General features: G+C 46.9%; 1 protein-coding gene across 1 annotated transcript; it reads left to right on the top strand.

The window, feature by feature from the left end:
- The first annotated feature begins 8,478 nt into the window (after positions 1–8,478).
- On the top strand, positions 8,479–17,495 carry Slc46a2 (solute carrier family 46 member 2). Its single transcript, XM_026391167.2, has 4 exons — positions 8,479–9,607; positions 11,717–11,800; positions 12,189–12,345; positions 17,432–17,495. Exons 1-4 carry the CDS (start codon positions 8,479–8,481, stop codon positions 17,487–17,489), a joined length of 1,428 nt encoding a protein of 475 aa, XP_026246952.2. The 3' UTR covers positions 17,490–17,495.
- The last annotated feature ends 665 nt before the right edge of the window (positions 17,496–18,160 follow it).

Below are 18,160 nucleotides of genomic sequence, written 5' to 3'. Positions count from 1 at the left end.
GATGCCATTAGAGAACCACAACTTTCAATGACTTCTGGAAGATGCTTCCACCATTCTCCCCTGGGGGAAGGCAAGTGTTGGGGAGCAAACATCGGCCCCAGAGGCGTGACTCGGCCCAACTCCAAAACGTTAGCTTGGTTTCCAGAAGGGGACACAGACGCGTTTGATCTTCTCCTGGGTCCTGCAGTTCTCCGCGTGGGCAGTACCCCCACGTGGGGAATGCCTGTGCTGTGCTTTTCATTTCAGCCTTCTCCACAGGGCTGGGGACTCGCTGGCCTGTTGGCTCGGTGAAATCCGACAGTGAGGGTGTGCCAATTTTATCAAGCTCATTGCAGAGTTGTTTCCAGGCCTGTGACAGCCGCATCCCTCCCAGATCTGTTTTGTTTTGTTTTTTTGTTTTGTTTTCAGTTTCACAAAGTAAAATCGGACAGAAAATGAAAGTACAGATAAGAGAATATTGTCAGGTCAAGGGGTAAACCTACTTCAGTCATTAAATTGCAGGAAGGCTGCCTTTTGAAATGTCTTGCCTCCTTTGCTTCCTGAATTACACAGCGAAGTTGTGTGTGTTTGCTGGCTGGTTTTTGTTTTGTTGGGTTTTTTTTTTTTTTTTTTTTGGAATTTTTCCCTCTTCCTGCCTCAGCCTCCCAAGTAGCTGGGATTACAGGTGTGCACCAACACTTCCCTATTTGTTTTAAAGACATTTTTTTAGAGTATTTGTATGCTCACAGCAAAATTGAGAGGAAGTACAGAGGTTTGCCATAGACCCCTGTTCCCACCATGCATGGCCTCCCATATCAACATCCCCCACCAGAGTGATACCTTTGTTACAACTGATGACCCTCCACTGAAACTTAATCACCCCAGTCCATAGTTTATATTAGAGTTCACTCTTGGTGTGCATATGGGGGGTTGGGCAAATGTATAATGACACATGTCCACCATCATAGTATCAGACAGAGCAGCTGCACTGCCCTGAAAAATCCCCTGTGCTCCGCCTAAGACACAGCACAATGTTGAAGACAAAGCTTCAAGTTCAGAACATTTGTTTCTTCTTTTTTTTTTCTTTTTCTTTTTAACATTGTGGAGATTTTCTTTTTCTTTTTCTTTTTCTTTTCTTATCTCCAGTGTTGAGTAAGGAATGTGGCTCAGAGCCTCACTCCCTAAATCAGGGAACTTCAAGTCTCTAAAGTTTCCTAAGGTGGGGACTTTGGCCCTTAGAGCATCCACGCCTGCAGCACCAAGCCTTTTAGCTCCGCCCACTCTCCCAGCCCTCTGCCCGGCAGGTTCCTCTCCTCTCTGCAAGTCTCCCAGAGTTTTCAAAGGATTTTCGATTCAAGGTCAAAACTTAGAAGATACTGGGATTGTCATTCTGAATTAATGTGAACATAACAAGAGGAAATGAAAAGCCACAGTGAGGAGAACCTAATATTAGCATGCAAATTCACAGCGAGGGCCAAATGCTAGAACAAGGTAGAAGAGGGGGAATCTCAAGAGGTTTCACTCCTAAAACAATGTGATGGTTGATGTCTTGATGACAACACAGTGCTAAAGGGATCTTGTGTAATCAACTGAAAGATAAGAGCTTCTCTATCTGAGCTGAAGAATCAGCAGGCTTCACCAATCAAATTCACACCACATTAGTGAGGCATGAGGAGCGGGGGCTGTGGTTCAGTGGTAGGGCACTTGCCAGGCATGAACAAGGCCCTGGGTTCCATCCCCAACACTGCAAAAAAATACCAATAATAACAACAATTGGATACATAGCTGATGATAAAGAAAAATTGTACTTTAAAGAGATGTCCTTAAAAAAAAAAAAAAGACCAAGATGTATTCAATATCTTGTCTGCATGTTTGGAAACAAAGGATCTGTCTTAGGGAACTGTGTTGGAATTTGTACTGATAGGGCCACGTCCATGGTTGACTCTTTGAGAAGTAAAAATAAAAATAATAATATTAATAATAATATTGGGGGGTCCAGGGACTGAACTCAGGGGCACTCAATCACTGAGCCACATCTCCACCCCTATTTTGTATTTTATTTAGAGACAGGGTCTCAATGAGTTGCTTAGCACCTTGCTTTTGCTGAGGCTAGCTTTGAACCCAAGATCCTCCTGCCTCAGCCTCCTGAACCACTGGGATTACAGGTGTGTGCCACTACACTTGGATAATAATAATATTCCTAAAGAAAGAAAAAGAAGATTTGGTATTCACAATATAGTGCTTCCTTCAAAGCAAGAGGCTAGAATCTAGCCTCTTTTGCAGATGGAAATTTTAGAAGTTTTGAATGACGACATGACTGTTAACTTCAACAGTTCTTTTGAGAATTTTTTAAAACTATAATATGTGGACCCACACCCCATAGATAAAATAGGAAAAACCATCCTTACACATACCATACCTCATTAATATCTTATAGAGTGGAAATTTTGATAAGAAGTTAAGCCCATATTGATATTGTTTAAGTAGAAAATCAAAAATGAAAAGAAAACTGAAATTTTCTCTCCCCCATTCCTATTTATCGCTTAGAGTTATTTCCATTGTAGGTAGGGGGAACCACACCAAAATGACAGGCTGAGTTAAGGCAGGATAAACAGGTCCAAAGACAAATACCACTCTCTACTCAAAGAGTATTGACAATGTTATTATATCTACATTTTTTTTTTTTTGGCACCAGGTATTGAACTCCAGGGCATTTAACCACTGAGCTACTTCACCAGGCCTTTTTAAAATATTTTATTTAGCAACAAGGTTTTGCTGAATTGCTTAGAGCCCCACTCCATTGCTGAGGCTGGCTTTGAACTTGCAATCCTTCCGCCTTAGCCTTCCAAACCACTTGGATTACAGGTGTGCTCCAAGGTGCCCGGTGATATCTATAATTTAATCACCATGTTAATGTAGCACAAGCTGCATTGCATCACATCAAATTATATTACATCGAATAATTTTTACATAGGAGTTACTTGAAACCTGAAAATTACTTCAAATTTTCCTCCAGAATAAAATGATTTGAGAAATACTCAAGAATGAGTGTCAGGCAGGGGAAAACGAGGGTAGAAGAGTTTGAAAGATTGAAAGGAATGGCAAAGGTCGAAGGTAAGGGTTTTGAAGAAGGAAAGAAGACAAGTTGTCTGGGGGAGCTCAGCAGGATGGCTGGGTAGTTTTAAGGACATGTTTGAGATTGGAGTTTGTACTTTGATAGAGGTGTCAATCTTCCCTATTGGGATGTCCCCTGACAGTCCTAAAGTACCTGAATGCCCCACAAAATTGGGTTCCTCAATGTCAGCACACACTAAAAAGACAGAGCCAGGGAGCCTGATCTCTGTCAAGGGTGTTAGTAATGCAATGCACCATGAAGTCAGATGGTAAAAGAACAGAAGAAAAGAAAAAGTTAATGGTGTAGAAAATCACATATTATTCTAGGGATCACTGGGTCCTGACAAGATCAAAGAATCATTGAAGTGAGAACAGCTGAATAAGGAACAAAGAAGGAAAGGAGGCTGTCGTTAGAGAGTGGGAGGTTTGAGTTAATGGCTCTGGAGTTCGCACAGATACAGCTGATGATCTAAGGGAGTTTGTAGCTGAAGAAGAGCAGAGGTCACTAGAGAAGAGAGACCACAGGTTTGACTCCATCAGATATCTTGTTGCACTTGCAAATGACAAAAAATCAAACACAATGGCTTTTGTTATTAAAAAGTTAAGGAGAGGGCTGGGGCTGGGGCTAGTGGCAGAGCACTTGCCTAGCATGTGTGAAGCACTAGGTTGGATCCTTAGCACCACTTACAAAAAAAAAAAAAAAAAAAAAAAACTTTACAAAAGAAGTCAAGGAGTACTTTAGCTTGGGCATAGCTGAATCCATGAGCTCAGGACGTGGATTCCGCACTTCCTACTTCTGCTTTTCTCCTCTGTATTGGCTCCAATCTCAAGCAAGCTTTTTTCTAGTGGTAGCAAAATATCAGACATTCCTCCTCCTTGGTCCAAAACCAGCAGAAAAGAAAGTGTCTCTTGCCTAACTATTTAAGCCAAAGTCTGGGCCACAATCTTATTAGTCCAAATTCAGGTCACACTCCCATCTCTGGGCTAACTCTGCAAACACTGGTACACGATGCTGTGATGGGGCAGATCTGAGTCTCATGTCCACTTGTGATACACTTGTGGGGAAAGTTGAGACTCTATGGAAAACATGACTGAGGAGATTAGAGGAAGGCTCATCAGAGGAAGCAGGAGGTAGGAATTAGGGGAGCGGATGTGCCCTGGGCAGCAGAAACGACCCATGTCTTTCTTCTTTGACAGTGTGGAGCAGGTTGTCCAAGAGGTCATGCAAGTTGGTAGGAAAGTCTGGAGTGGAGAGGAATACCCCAAAGCCAGTTGTGGCATGGCTTCAGTGTCCCTGTGCCTTAAACGGATCTGGTAGTGTTAGCACAAGTGCCTTTTAATAACTCTTCAGAGGAAAAGATTCTTAAGGGCAAAAGATTTTGCCTACTTGGTACTTACTAGTGGGCCTGAGACTCAATAAATGCTTGTAAATGGATGGATGAGTGGATGGATGGGTGGGCAGGTGGGTGGAAGGGTGGATGGATGGGTGGGTGGGTGGATGATACGGGAATGAACAAATGAACCACTGAATTTGGAAATAGCTAGAAAGAAGCTTAGATAAATAAACAGAATGCTAATTTACTAATTGACTAAGAGAAATAATTTGGCAGTATCCCAGTAACTAAAACATTTTCTTCCTGTCTGCAACCACACTTGGGAAGTAAAATCACAATTAGAAGATTGCTAGTGACTAGAAAAGGGGACTTGGGGTGCCCTGCATGTGGCAATGGACCCTTGAGAAACACTTGAAGGAAAGAGCGTGGATGGTCACTAACAAGAGCTGTCTCTTCTTGTACATCTTTCTTTGTTCCATTATATATATATATATATATATGTTTCAGAGGGTATCTTATTTTCTTTGTTCTTGATTTTTTTTTTCTTTAAGAAAGTCTTACCCCAGCATCTAACATTCTGGAAGAGAGTACTTTCCTCATCCACATAACCTGCACAGCAGCTGCGAGTATCTCTCTGCCCCTCAGATGGCTCGGCTCCCCAGTCTCAGAGCCTGTAAACATCCAAAGCCCACCCCAGATTTCAGAAATCCTTGTTAGATCTGTGTTCTTGTGGCCACCCCTTCCCCTGCTTCCCGGAGTGATCTCAGTTATGTCAACCCTGATACCACTCACCGGTTTCTATCAAATAGAAAACTCACTCACACTGTCCACTCCTAAGTAGATGATTTCTAAAGAGCTGAGCAGAGGGGTAGGAGGTAGCAGAAGGGGCTCCTCTGCACATGGAACAGCAAGCTGTTTAAAGTCATCCCTGGCCAGGTGCAGTGGTGCATGCCTGCAGTCCCAATGGCTCAGGAGGCTAAGGCAGGAGGATTTCAAGTTCAAAGCCAGCCTCAGCAATGGCGAGGCACTAAGCAACTCAGTGAGACCCTGTCTCTAAATTTAAAAAATACAAAATAGGACTGAGGATGTGGCTCAGTGGTTGAGTGCCCCCAAGTACAATCCCCGGTACCCCCAAAATAAATAAACAAATATATACAGTCATCCCTGGACACTCCTATTCTACTGAAGTCCTTCTGACCATCCTGACACCAGGGGTTCCCATGCTGGCCCCTTCCACCAGGGCCCCTAGTCTCACTTCCTCCTCACACTTCTGTTCCTCTCCCCCTCCTTTGTCCCTCCTCTGTCCTCCTAGCCCCACCCCAGGGTGTGGGCTTCCCATCCCTGACTCAGGCTCAGAGCTTCCCTCTCAGCTAAAGCTGGGCCTGATGATTTCGTCTTCTAACATTGAAAATGTTTTCCACAGCTGGAGGTGTCACTTCGTGGTGAAGCACCTGTTAAGTACATGAGAGGTCCTTGGTTCAGTCCCTGAGACAATCAATCAATCAATCAATCAATCAATCACAATGACTTTTTCTTTCTAAAATGAGGTTTGTGGGCCATCAAAAGAAAACAAATGTATTGAATGTTATTATAAGTCCAATAAATAAACTTCCCAACCACTCCTCTTGTTCTTCATTGATGCAATACAATGTTGATCAATAATAATGACGTCATGACTATGTTGTTTCTGCATCTCCAACATTCCTATCCATGTTGGTTGAGAGGACATCTTCTCTGTGACCTATATTTTCCCCCCACAGAGATAGGCTTTCTGATTCACTAGCTGTGTGTTCTTGTGCAAATGACTTAACCTCTCCGGTTTCAGTGTCACATATAATTCCGGTGACAATTTCATTCATGTATAGTGCTTACTACATAGTGAGGGCTCAGTAAATGTTAACTGCCAGTTTTCTTCTTAGTCCCTTTTCTCCTGGAATAGTGTGCCTTTGTCAATATAAAAACAAGAAGAGTTTAAACCTTTGCATTTTAATGAATCCATTTTTGGGCTGGGGACTAGATTCTAAACTGTCTTAATGTGATGCCCTTCAACTTGCTGAAAGTCTAGTCCATGGAGGATGACCAGGGGCTAGCTCAGTTGGGGCCTGCATTCAGAGATGAAGAAGGGTACGGTAACATGACAAGAATATAATCCAATCCAGAGTAGCCACAACCAGAGGGACACCAGCTGTCCTGACTCTAGCTCATTATCAAGCCAGAGGACTCAGGTCTCAAGCCTGAAAGGTCTCAGAGCTGGCTAGCACCTCATGATCCTGATTCCACTAGACCTGTCCTGGATCTGAAGTGAGTCAAAGGCCCTTCAAATTTCACAAGAGGGTGGGAAGAACTGAGGCACCACACACCTCCCAGAGGGGATCCAGTTTGCCTCCTACTGTCTGGAGCCCCAAGAATAGACAGACTCCTTGATCAGGTGGCCAGAGTGGTCCTTCTAGTTCAGGTCGTTCTCACGGCTGTATCTGATTGCAACATCTACCTTTCCCCACAACCCACCCATCCCCTGCAGCCTCCGCTGCTCACTGGAGCAGGCTGGTTGGGCTGTGTGTTGCAGCCTCTGGAAACAGGATAGGAATGGAGTGGGAGAGCCAGACATGGCTGGTGAAACCAGGCGGGGAGTCGGGGGAGCTGCTGAGCAGGTCCACAGGGCACATCTTTTAGACTGAGACTAGCTGCCTCTCTACCCTTGCAGAAGGCAGAGCTATCTGAATCTGGACATGAGGGGGCTGGCAGTGGCAGGCAGGGGTAAGGAGGGACATTATAGCCCCCATAAAAACTACCTAAGGGGCACAGATCTATTTAAAAAATAATTTGTCATCTAATTCCTACTTCCTACGTGAGGACATGTTCCATTTGATGTTTCAGACTCTTCCTGCGGACTCGAACTTGTCTTTCTGACATTGGGTTCCCGTTGGCCCATGCTGCCATGGGCGTTGGGAGAGAAGCAATGTGTTTTTGACTCTCCATCCCTGGCGGAGAGTCTCTTGCTCCTTAACGTGTTCTGACCCTGTCCCTTATGGTCCTTTTTGAAGAAGTGTGTACTTAAAGGGGGATGAAAGGCCACCTAGGGGAGAGGTCTCCCACCAGCCCAGGGGGGTGAGCCCATGAGACCAGGAACTAAGAAGCACAAGGGGTCCCTGGGGAATCCACTCTAGGCAAGATGACCCTGCCCTCTCCAGGAGGCTCCAGCTCCTACAGAGTACAATTTTATCATCTGGAGGAGGACAACTAGGGCTGGGAGTTTGAGGCAGGAGCCCCAAGCTGAGGCACCTGCTGAGTGGGGGCCACCACCGCAGGAGCACAGAGCAGCACTCTTCCCCCAAAGTCCTTGGCCCTGGAAGGACCCTGGGCCTCGGAACTCCTGGGCTTACTTTTCCCAAAGTCTGTGCTACTAGCTCCCCACATGGGTCCTTCTGCTTTTAAACTCTACAAGTAAAGCTTCATACCCGGGTGTTTATCCCAGGCAGCCTAGGCTTTCCGCCCTCGCCCAAACCTGTCTTCCTGGGACAGTAGAATTTGGAAACGCTCCCTGGGCAGGTCCCAGGGCGCCCTCTCAGGTGAGTTTCAGCCCCTGAAGTGACAACCCCTAGGGGCCCGCGGGAGGTCCCGGCACGCTTGGCTGGGGGGAAATTCGGCCCTGGTCAGGCGGCCGCGCTCGCAGGAGCAGCGTGACGCGGCGGCCAGCGGGCGGGCGCGCTGGAGCCGGTCTCGCTGTGCTCTCCGAAGAGCTTGGCTTTCCTGCTCTGGTGTGTCGCCAGCCTGCTGGGCCCGCGGGGGCGGAGGCGGAGGCGGGGCGCGGCTCCTTCTGTCGTGGGGAGGAGTGGCCGCGGCAGGGGAGGTCACTTGGCTGTTGAAGCAGCTGCTCTCACGCGCGCTCCGCGCCCTCACTCCGCTCGCCTGGCTCCCGTGCGCAGCAGCACGCGCGGCGCACACCCGCACTCTGGGTCGGAGCCCGGACCCTTCCGAGTTGCAGAATCTGGCAGCATCTCCCGGTCGCTGCAGCCAGCAAACCCCGGTGTTCTCCATCAGAAGAGGTCCCATGGGTCCCGAGGTCGCCTGCCCTTGGAGGTGCCACCCGCCTCACTTCCAGGTGAGGACCTGGATCGAGCCCGTGGTAGCCTCGTCCCAGGTGGCCAGCTCCTTCTACGACGCGGGATTACTCCTGGTGGTGAAAGCGTCCTTCGCAGCCGGGGGCTCCTCCAACCACAGCACCAGCCCGTCGCCTCAGGGGGATCCAGAGGACCAACAGCAGAAGGCCATCTCCAATTTCTACATCATCTACAACCTCGTCGTGGGCCTGACGCCCCTGCTGTCCGCCTATGGGCTGGGCTGGCTCAGCGACCGCTACCACCGCAAGATCTCCATCTGCGTGTCGCTGCTGGGCTTCCTGCTCTCCCGCCTCACACTGCTGCTCAAGGTGCTGCTGGACTGGCCGGTGGCCGTGTTGTACGCGGGTGCAGCGCTCAACGGGCTGGGCGGCGGCTTCTCCGCTTTCTGGTCCGGGGTCATGGCGCTGGGATCTCTGGGCTCCTCTGAAGGCCGCCGCTCCCTGCGCCTCATTGTTATCGACTTGGTCTTGGGCTTGGCGGGGTTCTGCGGGAGCATGGCCTCGGGTCATCTCTTCAAGCAGATAATTGGGCACTCTAGGCAGGGCCTGGTGCTGACAGCCTGTAGCGTAGGCTGTGCCACTTTTGCTCTTTTCTATAGCCTCTTGGTGCTCAAGGTCCCTGAACCCATAGCCAAGGCCAACAAGAAGCTCCCTGCAGTGGATACGGAGTCTGGCATAGTGGGCACCTACCGCACCCTGGATCCTGATCGGCCAGAAAAGCAAAATGTAGTGGTGCACACTCCACCTCCTGGAAAAGGCAGACCCAAAAGAACCATCATTGTCCTGCTCTTTGTGGGTGCCATCATCTATGACTTGGCTGTGGTGGGCACCGTGGACATGATGCCTCTTTTTGTGCTGAGGGAGCCTCTCAGTTGGAACCAAGTGCAGGTGGGCTATGGTATGGCTTCTGGGTACATCATCTTCATCACCAGCTTTCTGGGCGTCCTGGTCTTCTCCTGCTGCTTCCAGGACACCACCATGATCATGATTGGGATGGTCTCCTTCGGGTCAGGAGCCCTCCTCTTGGCCTTTGTGAAAGAGACATACATGTTCTATGTTGGTGAGTCTGGCCTTCTTGGGTTGCTGGCCCTATGAGTACTGGAGCAGACACAAGGGTCACTGGGGTCTAGGACCTTGTCCCAGCTCAGCACCAGTGATGGAACCTGCTATCCAAAACGCACAAGGAGACAGGATTATAGTCACCTGTGTTTATCTGTATTGTATTGTCTGTGTTGCTGGCTGAAACAATGCCAGAATGGTACCCGTAGGTCTATAAGGTCAAGGAAGTGTGGTCAGGGGTACCTGAGGTCAGAGGGAAGGCTGGGAAGGCTCAGGATGGACTTGAATGGAAATGGGATTGAGGTTCTTCTCCATAATTTTTTTTGGGGGGTGGGTACCAGGGATTGAATTTAGGGGCACTCAACCACTGAGCCACATCCCCAGCCCTATTTTGTATTTTTTTTTTTTTTTATTTAGAGACAGGGTCTCACTGACTTACTTAGCATCTCACTTTTGCTGAGGCTGGCTTTGAACTCGAGATCCTCCTGCATCAGCCTCCCAAGCCACTGGGATTACAGGCGTGTGCCACTATGTCTGGCTCTTCTCCCCAACTTTAAAGGGCTCTTCTCCCCAAGTTTAAAAGACCTAACTCAAATGATCCCTTATTTTAAATCACTGGCAACCAAGCAAAGGCTTTTAAACAATACATGAAAAATTATTTTTTACTTTTTGTTTGCGGGGTGCTAGAGTTAACCAGGAATTGAATCCAGGAGCACTCAATCACTGAGCCACATTCCCAGCCCTGTTTTGTATGTCATTTAGTTACAGGGTCTCACTGAGTTGCTTAGTGCCTCAACATTGCTGAGACTGGCTTTGAATTCGCGATCCTCCTGTCTCAGCCTCCAGATTACAGGCGTGCGCCACCAATCCCAGCTGCATAGAAATTCTTAATAAGTGCCTTCTACAACCAATAAAATAAATTCCCTCAAAGAAACAAAATGAAGCTTCCATCTGAGTACAGAAATCAGACAATCACAAGCAAAGAGCCCTCGACTAGTGCTCCAAGGGATGCTCTCTACATTGATGACGATGACCTGTATCTCGACTGTCCCATACAGTAGCCACTAGCAACAGGTGGCTACTGAGCACCTGAAATGTGGCTAGAGCAGAATTTTAAAGTATATTTTAATTAATTTAAATAGCCCATGTGGCTAACATATTGGGAAGAATGACTCTAAACTATCAGAGGAGTGTCCCTTGGTCCAGATCACACGCCTCAGAAAAACACCTAACAAAATGACAAGATGACCTCTGGCCAGTTCCTAGTTAAAAAAGCCATGTGCAAAGGACAGAACATTCCTCTTCCCACACACTTCTCCCTCCCTTCCTTCTACCCCCCCCACACACACACACTTACACACATACACACACAGCTTCTGGCTAACAGCAGGGCTCGAGGGGTGCGTGGCAGTTATATTAGGGGAAACATTTCTGGAAGCAGTTTGCCAGAGCTCCTGAAACAGCCTTCCAGAGTTATTCAGAAATAATAAGGTCAGGAACTTCTCACTTCTGTCCCCTGGAGACCAGGAGAAGAGCCTTGGGTCACTTTGACAGCATCAGCTCCCTCCCTAGAAACCATTTAACTCTGCCAATAAAGATCCCTTCAGCCTGGGGAGTGGGGGACATCCCTGTAATCCCAGCAACTCTGGAGGCTGAGGCAGGAGGATCCCAAGTTTGAGGCTAGCCCAGCAATTGTACAAGGCCCTAAATAAATTAACAAGACTCTGTCTCAAAATAAACTAAATAAATAAATAAAAAGGGCTGGGGATGTAGCTCAGTGGTGGAGGATCCCTGAGTTCAAGCCAATAAAGATGTAAAAAAAAAAAAAAAAACCTTAAAAAAATACCCCCCTTCACCCTCAGCCTCCGTGTCAACTTGCATATTGGTACTCAGCATCAACAGTTCACTTAGAGCTGAGAGTGAGTGTCTGGTCCATGCAGGACACTAGTTTTCTGGCAAAAAAAAAAAAAAAAAAAAGATGCTTCTTTCTGGTCAAGCCCTGTAGGAACTGTGGGCTGAGGGACTGGATGCGCTGTTTTTGCCTTATTCTGATCTCTTCCTTGGCCAGTGCTGGGCCACAGTGAGGAGTGCTGTGTGTGATCTCTTCCAGCCCGTGCCGTCATGCTGTTCGCCCTCATCCCCATCACGACCATCCGTTCAGCCATGTCCAAACTCATCAAAGGCTCCTCTTACGGTAAGTGAAAGAAACCGCTCCAGAATCTTCTGCTAGGGCTGTTTCAGAGCTGTTTAGCTGGAAGCACCGGCTTGCAGAAGACATTGGAGAAAGTTCCAGAAGCATCCTCAAGTACCTTAGGAACATAGTGGTTTCCATCCAGGACAGGAGTGAAGACAGGAGGGTGGGAAAGTCTCAGAAAGTCAGTCACTGAAAAGCTACGCAGAAAGACCCTGTCGTCAATAGGTTTCGGGAAAATTCGGCTAGAGGGAGGTGGGATTCCTGATGAGGTGGGCCCTGGAGACTGAAAAGGAGTCTTTGGGAGAGCAAAGGGGTCCCCGAGAGCTCCCCAGAGATGCAGCTAGAGGGAACAACAGCACATTTCTTGGTAACCTCTGTCCCTCCACAGGAAAGGTGTTCGTCATACTGCAGCTGTCCCTGGCTCTGACCGGGGTGGTGACATCCACCGTGTATAACAACCTCTATCAGCTTACCATGGACAAGTTCCTGGGCACCTGCTTTGTTCTCTCCTCCTTCCTCTCCTTCCTGGCCATTGTCCCGATTGGGTAAGAGTGGATTGGTGTGGCTCTGTGGGCTGGGCCCTGGTGCTGAGGACTGTTGGACCATCTCGACCCCAACCATCTCAGGATGATTTATTTTCAGTATCAGTGCAGCCACTTCTGAGCAGACTCGCTCATAAAGAAAACATCCTTCGGTTCCCTCAAACTGGTAATCTGGCCATCTGGGAATTCCAGAATCACAAATAACGAACAGAGAGCCCCAACCGCTGGCTCACTTCCTGGTGGTTTTGTAACGACAATTTATTTATAGGAGTTTCGCCTACTTCCTTATAATTAGAAGCTGGCATTACAAACTCCCTTGAACCATTGGGACCTTTTTTGTTAGGTTCCCTTTAGGTGAGAGCCATCCCGCCTCCTTCCAGATACCCTCTTCTCTGGGCTCTGCAAGGGTTCTGTGCTCAGTGCGTGAAGATCTGCTCTGGGACTGATCGAGCTCCCCTGTGGCCTTAGGCAGTGCTCTTGCCTCCTCTGGGGGAACAGTGTCATTTGTGAAATGACAGCAAGCAACTCTCAGGGAGGTAACAGGTAGGAGGAGGGCTGAGAAGTAAAGCAGAGGAATACTGGTCTCAGACAAAGCACTAACCAGCATGGTCCACAGAACGGAAAGACAGCTCTGCCTTCAGCCAGCCCCATCCAGTAGGAGTAAGAGTGTGAGTCACACAGACAAGTCATGCGCATGCTTTAAATTTGCTAGGAAGCCACATTTGGGCGGGGTGGGTGGGGGGGATACTGGGAATTGAACTCAGGGGCACTCAACCACCAAACCACATTCCCAGACCTATTTTGTATTTTATTTAGAGACAGGGTCTCATTGAATTGCTTAGAGCTTTGCTTTTGCTGAGGGTGGCTTTGAACTCAAGATTCTCCTGCCTTAGCCTCCTGAGCCACTGGGATTATAGGCTTGTGCCACCACGTCTGGCTACGAAGCCACATTTTTACAAGATAAAATGAGATGGGTGCTATGGCAATCCCACTGTCCCTAGAGGCTGATGCAGGAGGATGGCAAGTTCAAGACCAGCCTCAGCAATTTAGTGAAAGTTCTGTCTCAAAATAAAAGTTTAAAAAAGGCTAAGGGTGTAGCTCAGGGGTAGAAGTCAATTCCTAGTTCCAAAAAAAAAAAGGGGAGGGGGGTTTAAAAGTGACTGAAATTAATCATACTAACAGCACAGTTGGTATTCAAAATATCTCAACATGGAAAAAACTTACAGAATTAACCAGAGATATTTTACTTTTTTTATACTTCTAGTACATCTCAGTTTGGGCTGGTTGCATTTCTAGTTTTCAGGAGCCGCATGTGGCTAATGGCTCCTATTTGGACAGCATAGTTTTGGCCCTTTTCCCCCTTGCTCCCAAGTGAGGGGTTCTCATGTATCGTGCTACCTGGCCAGAGCAGAAAAAAATACATATGCATATAGATTCTATATGTGTATGTATATATATATATATATATATATATATATATATATATATATATATATATATATATATATCTCCAGAGGACAGATATAGCCACAGGAGAAATACAGCCACAATAAAGTACAAGGGATTTGATATGGGTTTGCATGTTAAAGGTACATGCCCAGTAACCCATGAGAGTACTATATATCAATAACGATGGGATTGAAGGCTGCAGAGTAGAAAACAACCGAGGGCAGGTTGCAAGGGGACAGTGATAAACCCCTTTTTGAAATTTTCACACCCCGTCATAATGCAGGTCCCTGGCTGCACAGAAATCTGAGCCTTCTGGGGTAGAAGACATCAATTATTAAGCCTCTTTAGTTTATTTCTTAATTGAGGAAAAATAAGATGTGAAGATAAAATCACTGAGAGAATCTGGCCAGGCAGAGGGCCATGACCCGGTCTCATTTATTGGAAGGGGACTGAACCAGATCTGTCCTTGGACTGTCCAGCCCTGGGGCCTTTTCATAGGAGTCCTGGCTGAGTGGGTTGGACTGATGAGCTAGCAGGCAACAAAAATTTCTTGGGAGCCTCAGCCCCTTAGGCAGCCGAGTAACACATAAGCAGTTCTGTCCCCTGGAAGAGTCGTCAGTTCTATTCCACTGGCAAACACCAAAAAAACAACAACAAACTAATTTTGCTAGTTAATGTGTGCATACAGACAAGCTGACAAATGGAAGTCATGAGAAAATTCATTACTTGCTTTCTGCAGTTTGATCTGCTTTGGGTGTGCTAAATAAGACACCTTGCCTTCTTGAAGAGACCCAAGTACCACCCTTAAGAGGTGCTGTCCTTGATACTTCATTCCAGTGCACTCGGGCTCAGTCATACTCAGGCACAGGCTCTTAATTAGCCACACAGGGTTGTCGTGATCTTATGTCGCAGAAGCAGGAGAGAACCTGGAAAGGAACTAATCCTGTGCTCCTAGAGATGAGGCACTTTAACTGCTCACTTTTGCAGAGACACAAGCAAACAAAGCCAGTTCTCTGTACATTGGAGCAACTGGGAAGTTTCTCTGAATTACTGCTTTCACCCCCCACCACCCCCCACAGAGAACATTCCTCAGATGACCTGGGGCACAGTCCTGGTACAGGGATTTTTTACTTTTATTTATTTATTTTTGTGTGTAACCATAATGGTCTATGACATACATGAAAAGTTGAATTTCATATTATTTCATTGGAGAGATGAGAGAAAGGAAAACTTTAATTTTTAAAAAAAAATTCTAAGATAGTATAAAGCAACTTTCAACAGCATTTACTGTGGGATACTTGTTTTGAGATAAGCTTGTTTTCTAGACAACTGTCACGGTTGATCAGATCATAGATTAAAATTAGAAATGGAAATTTTTTTTAAAAAATCAGCTATTCTGTAGCCAGCTGCCTCTAGATGACTTTGATGGAGGTAGAGAGACCTTAAAGATATACCTGGAATTGTAGGTGTGAACTTTACCAAGGTGCCAGAGTCCCCTAAAGAGACCCTTAAAAAGAGAGCAAAGTTCTGCCTAGAGCTGTGGGTACAGGAATTTTTAAAAGCTCTCCAGGTAATTTGAATGTACAAGATGGAAACTTTCCAGCATAAGAGAGTGTTTCCATTACCTTTCCTGCCCATGAAGTCATAAAGAAATGAGATCCTGAAAAATTCTTACAGGGAAAGAGGCCAGGCTGTATCATCATTGAGTGAAAGCAACAGGAAAGGACCACAGAAAGACATTCCATTGACAGAAAACCCAGGAAGAGGCCAGCAAGGTGGTGCATAAGTGCAATCCCAGCCATTCAGCAGGCTGAGGCAGGAGGATCGAAAGTTTGAGGCCAGCCCAGGCAACTTAGCGAGACACTGTCTCAAAATAAAAAAGGGTTAGAAATGTAGTTTAGTGGTAGATTCAATCCGTAGTATTGAGGAAAATAAACAGGAAGGCATGTTAGAGCCGAAGAGGACCGGAGTGAAGAAGGCTGGACCATCACAGTATAAATCCTCTTTGATGCCAGGAGAGGTCCCTGGGCCAGAACTGCCAACAGCCTATTTGCAATCCCGAGGGGCTGTGGTCCTGCCCTTTCCCAGTACCAAAGTGAACTGATTTCATGCTATAATGAGAACCTGCCTTCTCCTACTTGCTCTTCTTTATATGCAATTCAGAGGTGCTGGGGAAATACCTGTGCAGTCAGCCTGTCCTGCTAGCCTCCAATACACATGCACTCAGCACATGCCTCACTGCATAGAGAAGACAGAAGCTGTAAGAAGAGAATGACCTCATCTTCTCCAATCTACAAACCCACATTCAATCACACCCATCTCTTTTGAAAAATTGTAACAAAACACATCATTTCATATCTCTTAACTAATTTAACCTTCCTAAACAATCCTTTGAGGTAATTGCTATTGTTTCCATTTGCAGATCAGGAAGCAGAGACTCGAACTTGTCATTTTTCACAGAGGATTTTCCTCTTTTCAGTCTGAATTAGATTCTTCTACTATATGTTCCCAAGGCTTCCTCTGTTTTTCCTTCATAGCATGATAGTTGAAGACCACTTAATGATTATCTGTTTAATACACTTGCCCTTAGACCACAGCCCCCCTGAGGACAGCTCTGTGGCGTACCATGTATCCACTGTGTCCAGCAAGAGCCTGGCATATAAGAAGTGCTCAAGAAGGATTTGTTGAGTGAATGAATGAATGAATGAATGAATGAATGAATGAATGAATGAATGCTGGGCCAGAGGCTGTGGCACCTACTAGTCAGCACTACTGACCACTCACACCCAGAATTGCCTGTTGGCTGACCCTGAAGTTGGAGCTGGCCATTGACATGCAGCTGTTCTGTGGTGTCCACAGTCAGCCTCAGCTGCAAAGTCAGGACTGCAAGGCATCGTTTATGTGGCCCCCATGCCGGCAGCCTCTAAGTCTAGCCTTTCCACTTACCAGCCTTGTAATACGGGGAGTTTTGCTGGAAGTACAGTAAATGCCTCCCTCGGTAGGGCCTTAGGGTTCATAGCAGGTGGGAAGTCAGTGTTCAGAGTTTCTCTCAAGCTTCCCTTGGAAGGCTTGGAGTTAAGCTCACACCCCACTCAGCAGTGCCAGGTGTTGTGCATCCATCAAGAGAGCCGTGTTTGAGCTTAGAACCTGAGGATCCTGGAAAAGCAAGGGCCCCAGAGGTTCAGGACACCGATCCAGGACTTCAACCCAGAGATCCTAATTGCTATGTCTCCATTTATTATTGATATTTTAAAACTAGATTTATGGGAGAGATAAAGGAGTTATGGAAAGCAGAAGAGGCAGCTAATTTGTTTTGGATTAGTGAAGTTCAGTCCTCATCATGAGCTCTGCATGGAATTTGTCATCGAGCAGGAGGGAGATGAGATTCCAAGAAAATATAGATGCAAAGGGCTCATGAGGTGATGGGGAACGGGGAGAAGTTCATTATCACAGGTCTGATAGGAACCCAGAGTGAGAGAAGTCCCCTCCAGTGTCAGCATTCTGATGTCATAATGGAGACAGATTCTCGCTCTCCCGTGATAGAGTGGCCAGAGACATCCCCACCACTGGTAGGCATGAAGAGCTACCCCCTTGCCCGACTCCAGCTGTTCTCTTGTAACTCTATTGCAAACTCTTTCAGCATCGTGGCCTATAAACAAGTCCCATGGTTGCAATATGGAGACACGACCGAGAAATGAAGGCACTGACCTGCAGAAGCTGAAAACACCAGCCATGGCCAAGTTCCCTTGAAGACAAGAAAGGGTCCAGAGAACTGGTGACCAAAGCAAACTCACTGCCCAAGAAACCCGAGTCCCAGCCAGAGTCAGCCTCTGAATGATCTGCTCTGGCTCAGGGGTCCCTGGAGGGTGGGGTAAGCACTTTCAGAGTGATAGAAGAACTTTCTTAGCTTTCAGATGCCCATTAGGCAGAGGTTGGGTTCTGTGGGTGCAGGCTGCGTGCACAGCCAACCCAGGCCCTAGAGGGCAGCTGTGGCCAGCGGGCATCCTTTCTTCTGGGGATTGTCTTGAGGGCACCAACACAGGCTGACTGGTCACTTGGGTGCTGTGTTCCACGGGAGAACCAAAAGCCTTCGTTTTCAACAGCCTGGGGAAAATGTGAGAGGGATATTTTACAAGAACTGGCAACAGTTTTGTGTAAACAATAGTATCTTTCAAATTAAAATAAAACCTTGAAAAAAAAAAAGTTAGCTTTCTTTCCTGAGGCCTTGTTAGCTGAACACTCAGGAGAGCAATGGAGCTCAGGCCGGAGCGGCCATGTTGCCCTCCTCACTGTTGCTTTTAAGAAACAATTTTAAGAACTTCCTTAGTGGAATATTCAATTGAATATTTTCAGTCACCGATACCTCCCA

This window comes from Urocitellus parryii, chromosome 4 (genome assembly GCF_045843805.1).
Source record: "Urocitellus parryii isolate mUroPar1 chromosome 4, mUroPar1.hap1, whole genome shotgun sequence".
In the NCBI taxonomy this organism is placed as follows: domain Eukaryota; kingdom Metazoa; phylum Chordata; class Mammalia; order Rodentia; family Sciuridae; genus Urocitellus; species Urocitellus parryii.
The sequence above is the reverse complement of the archived record's forward strand: the minus strand, read 5'-3'. Positions and strand labels throughout refer to the sequence as shown.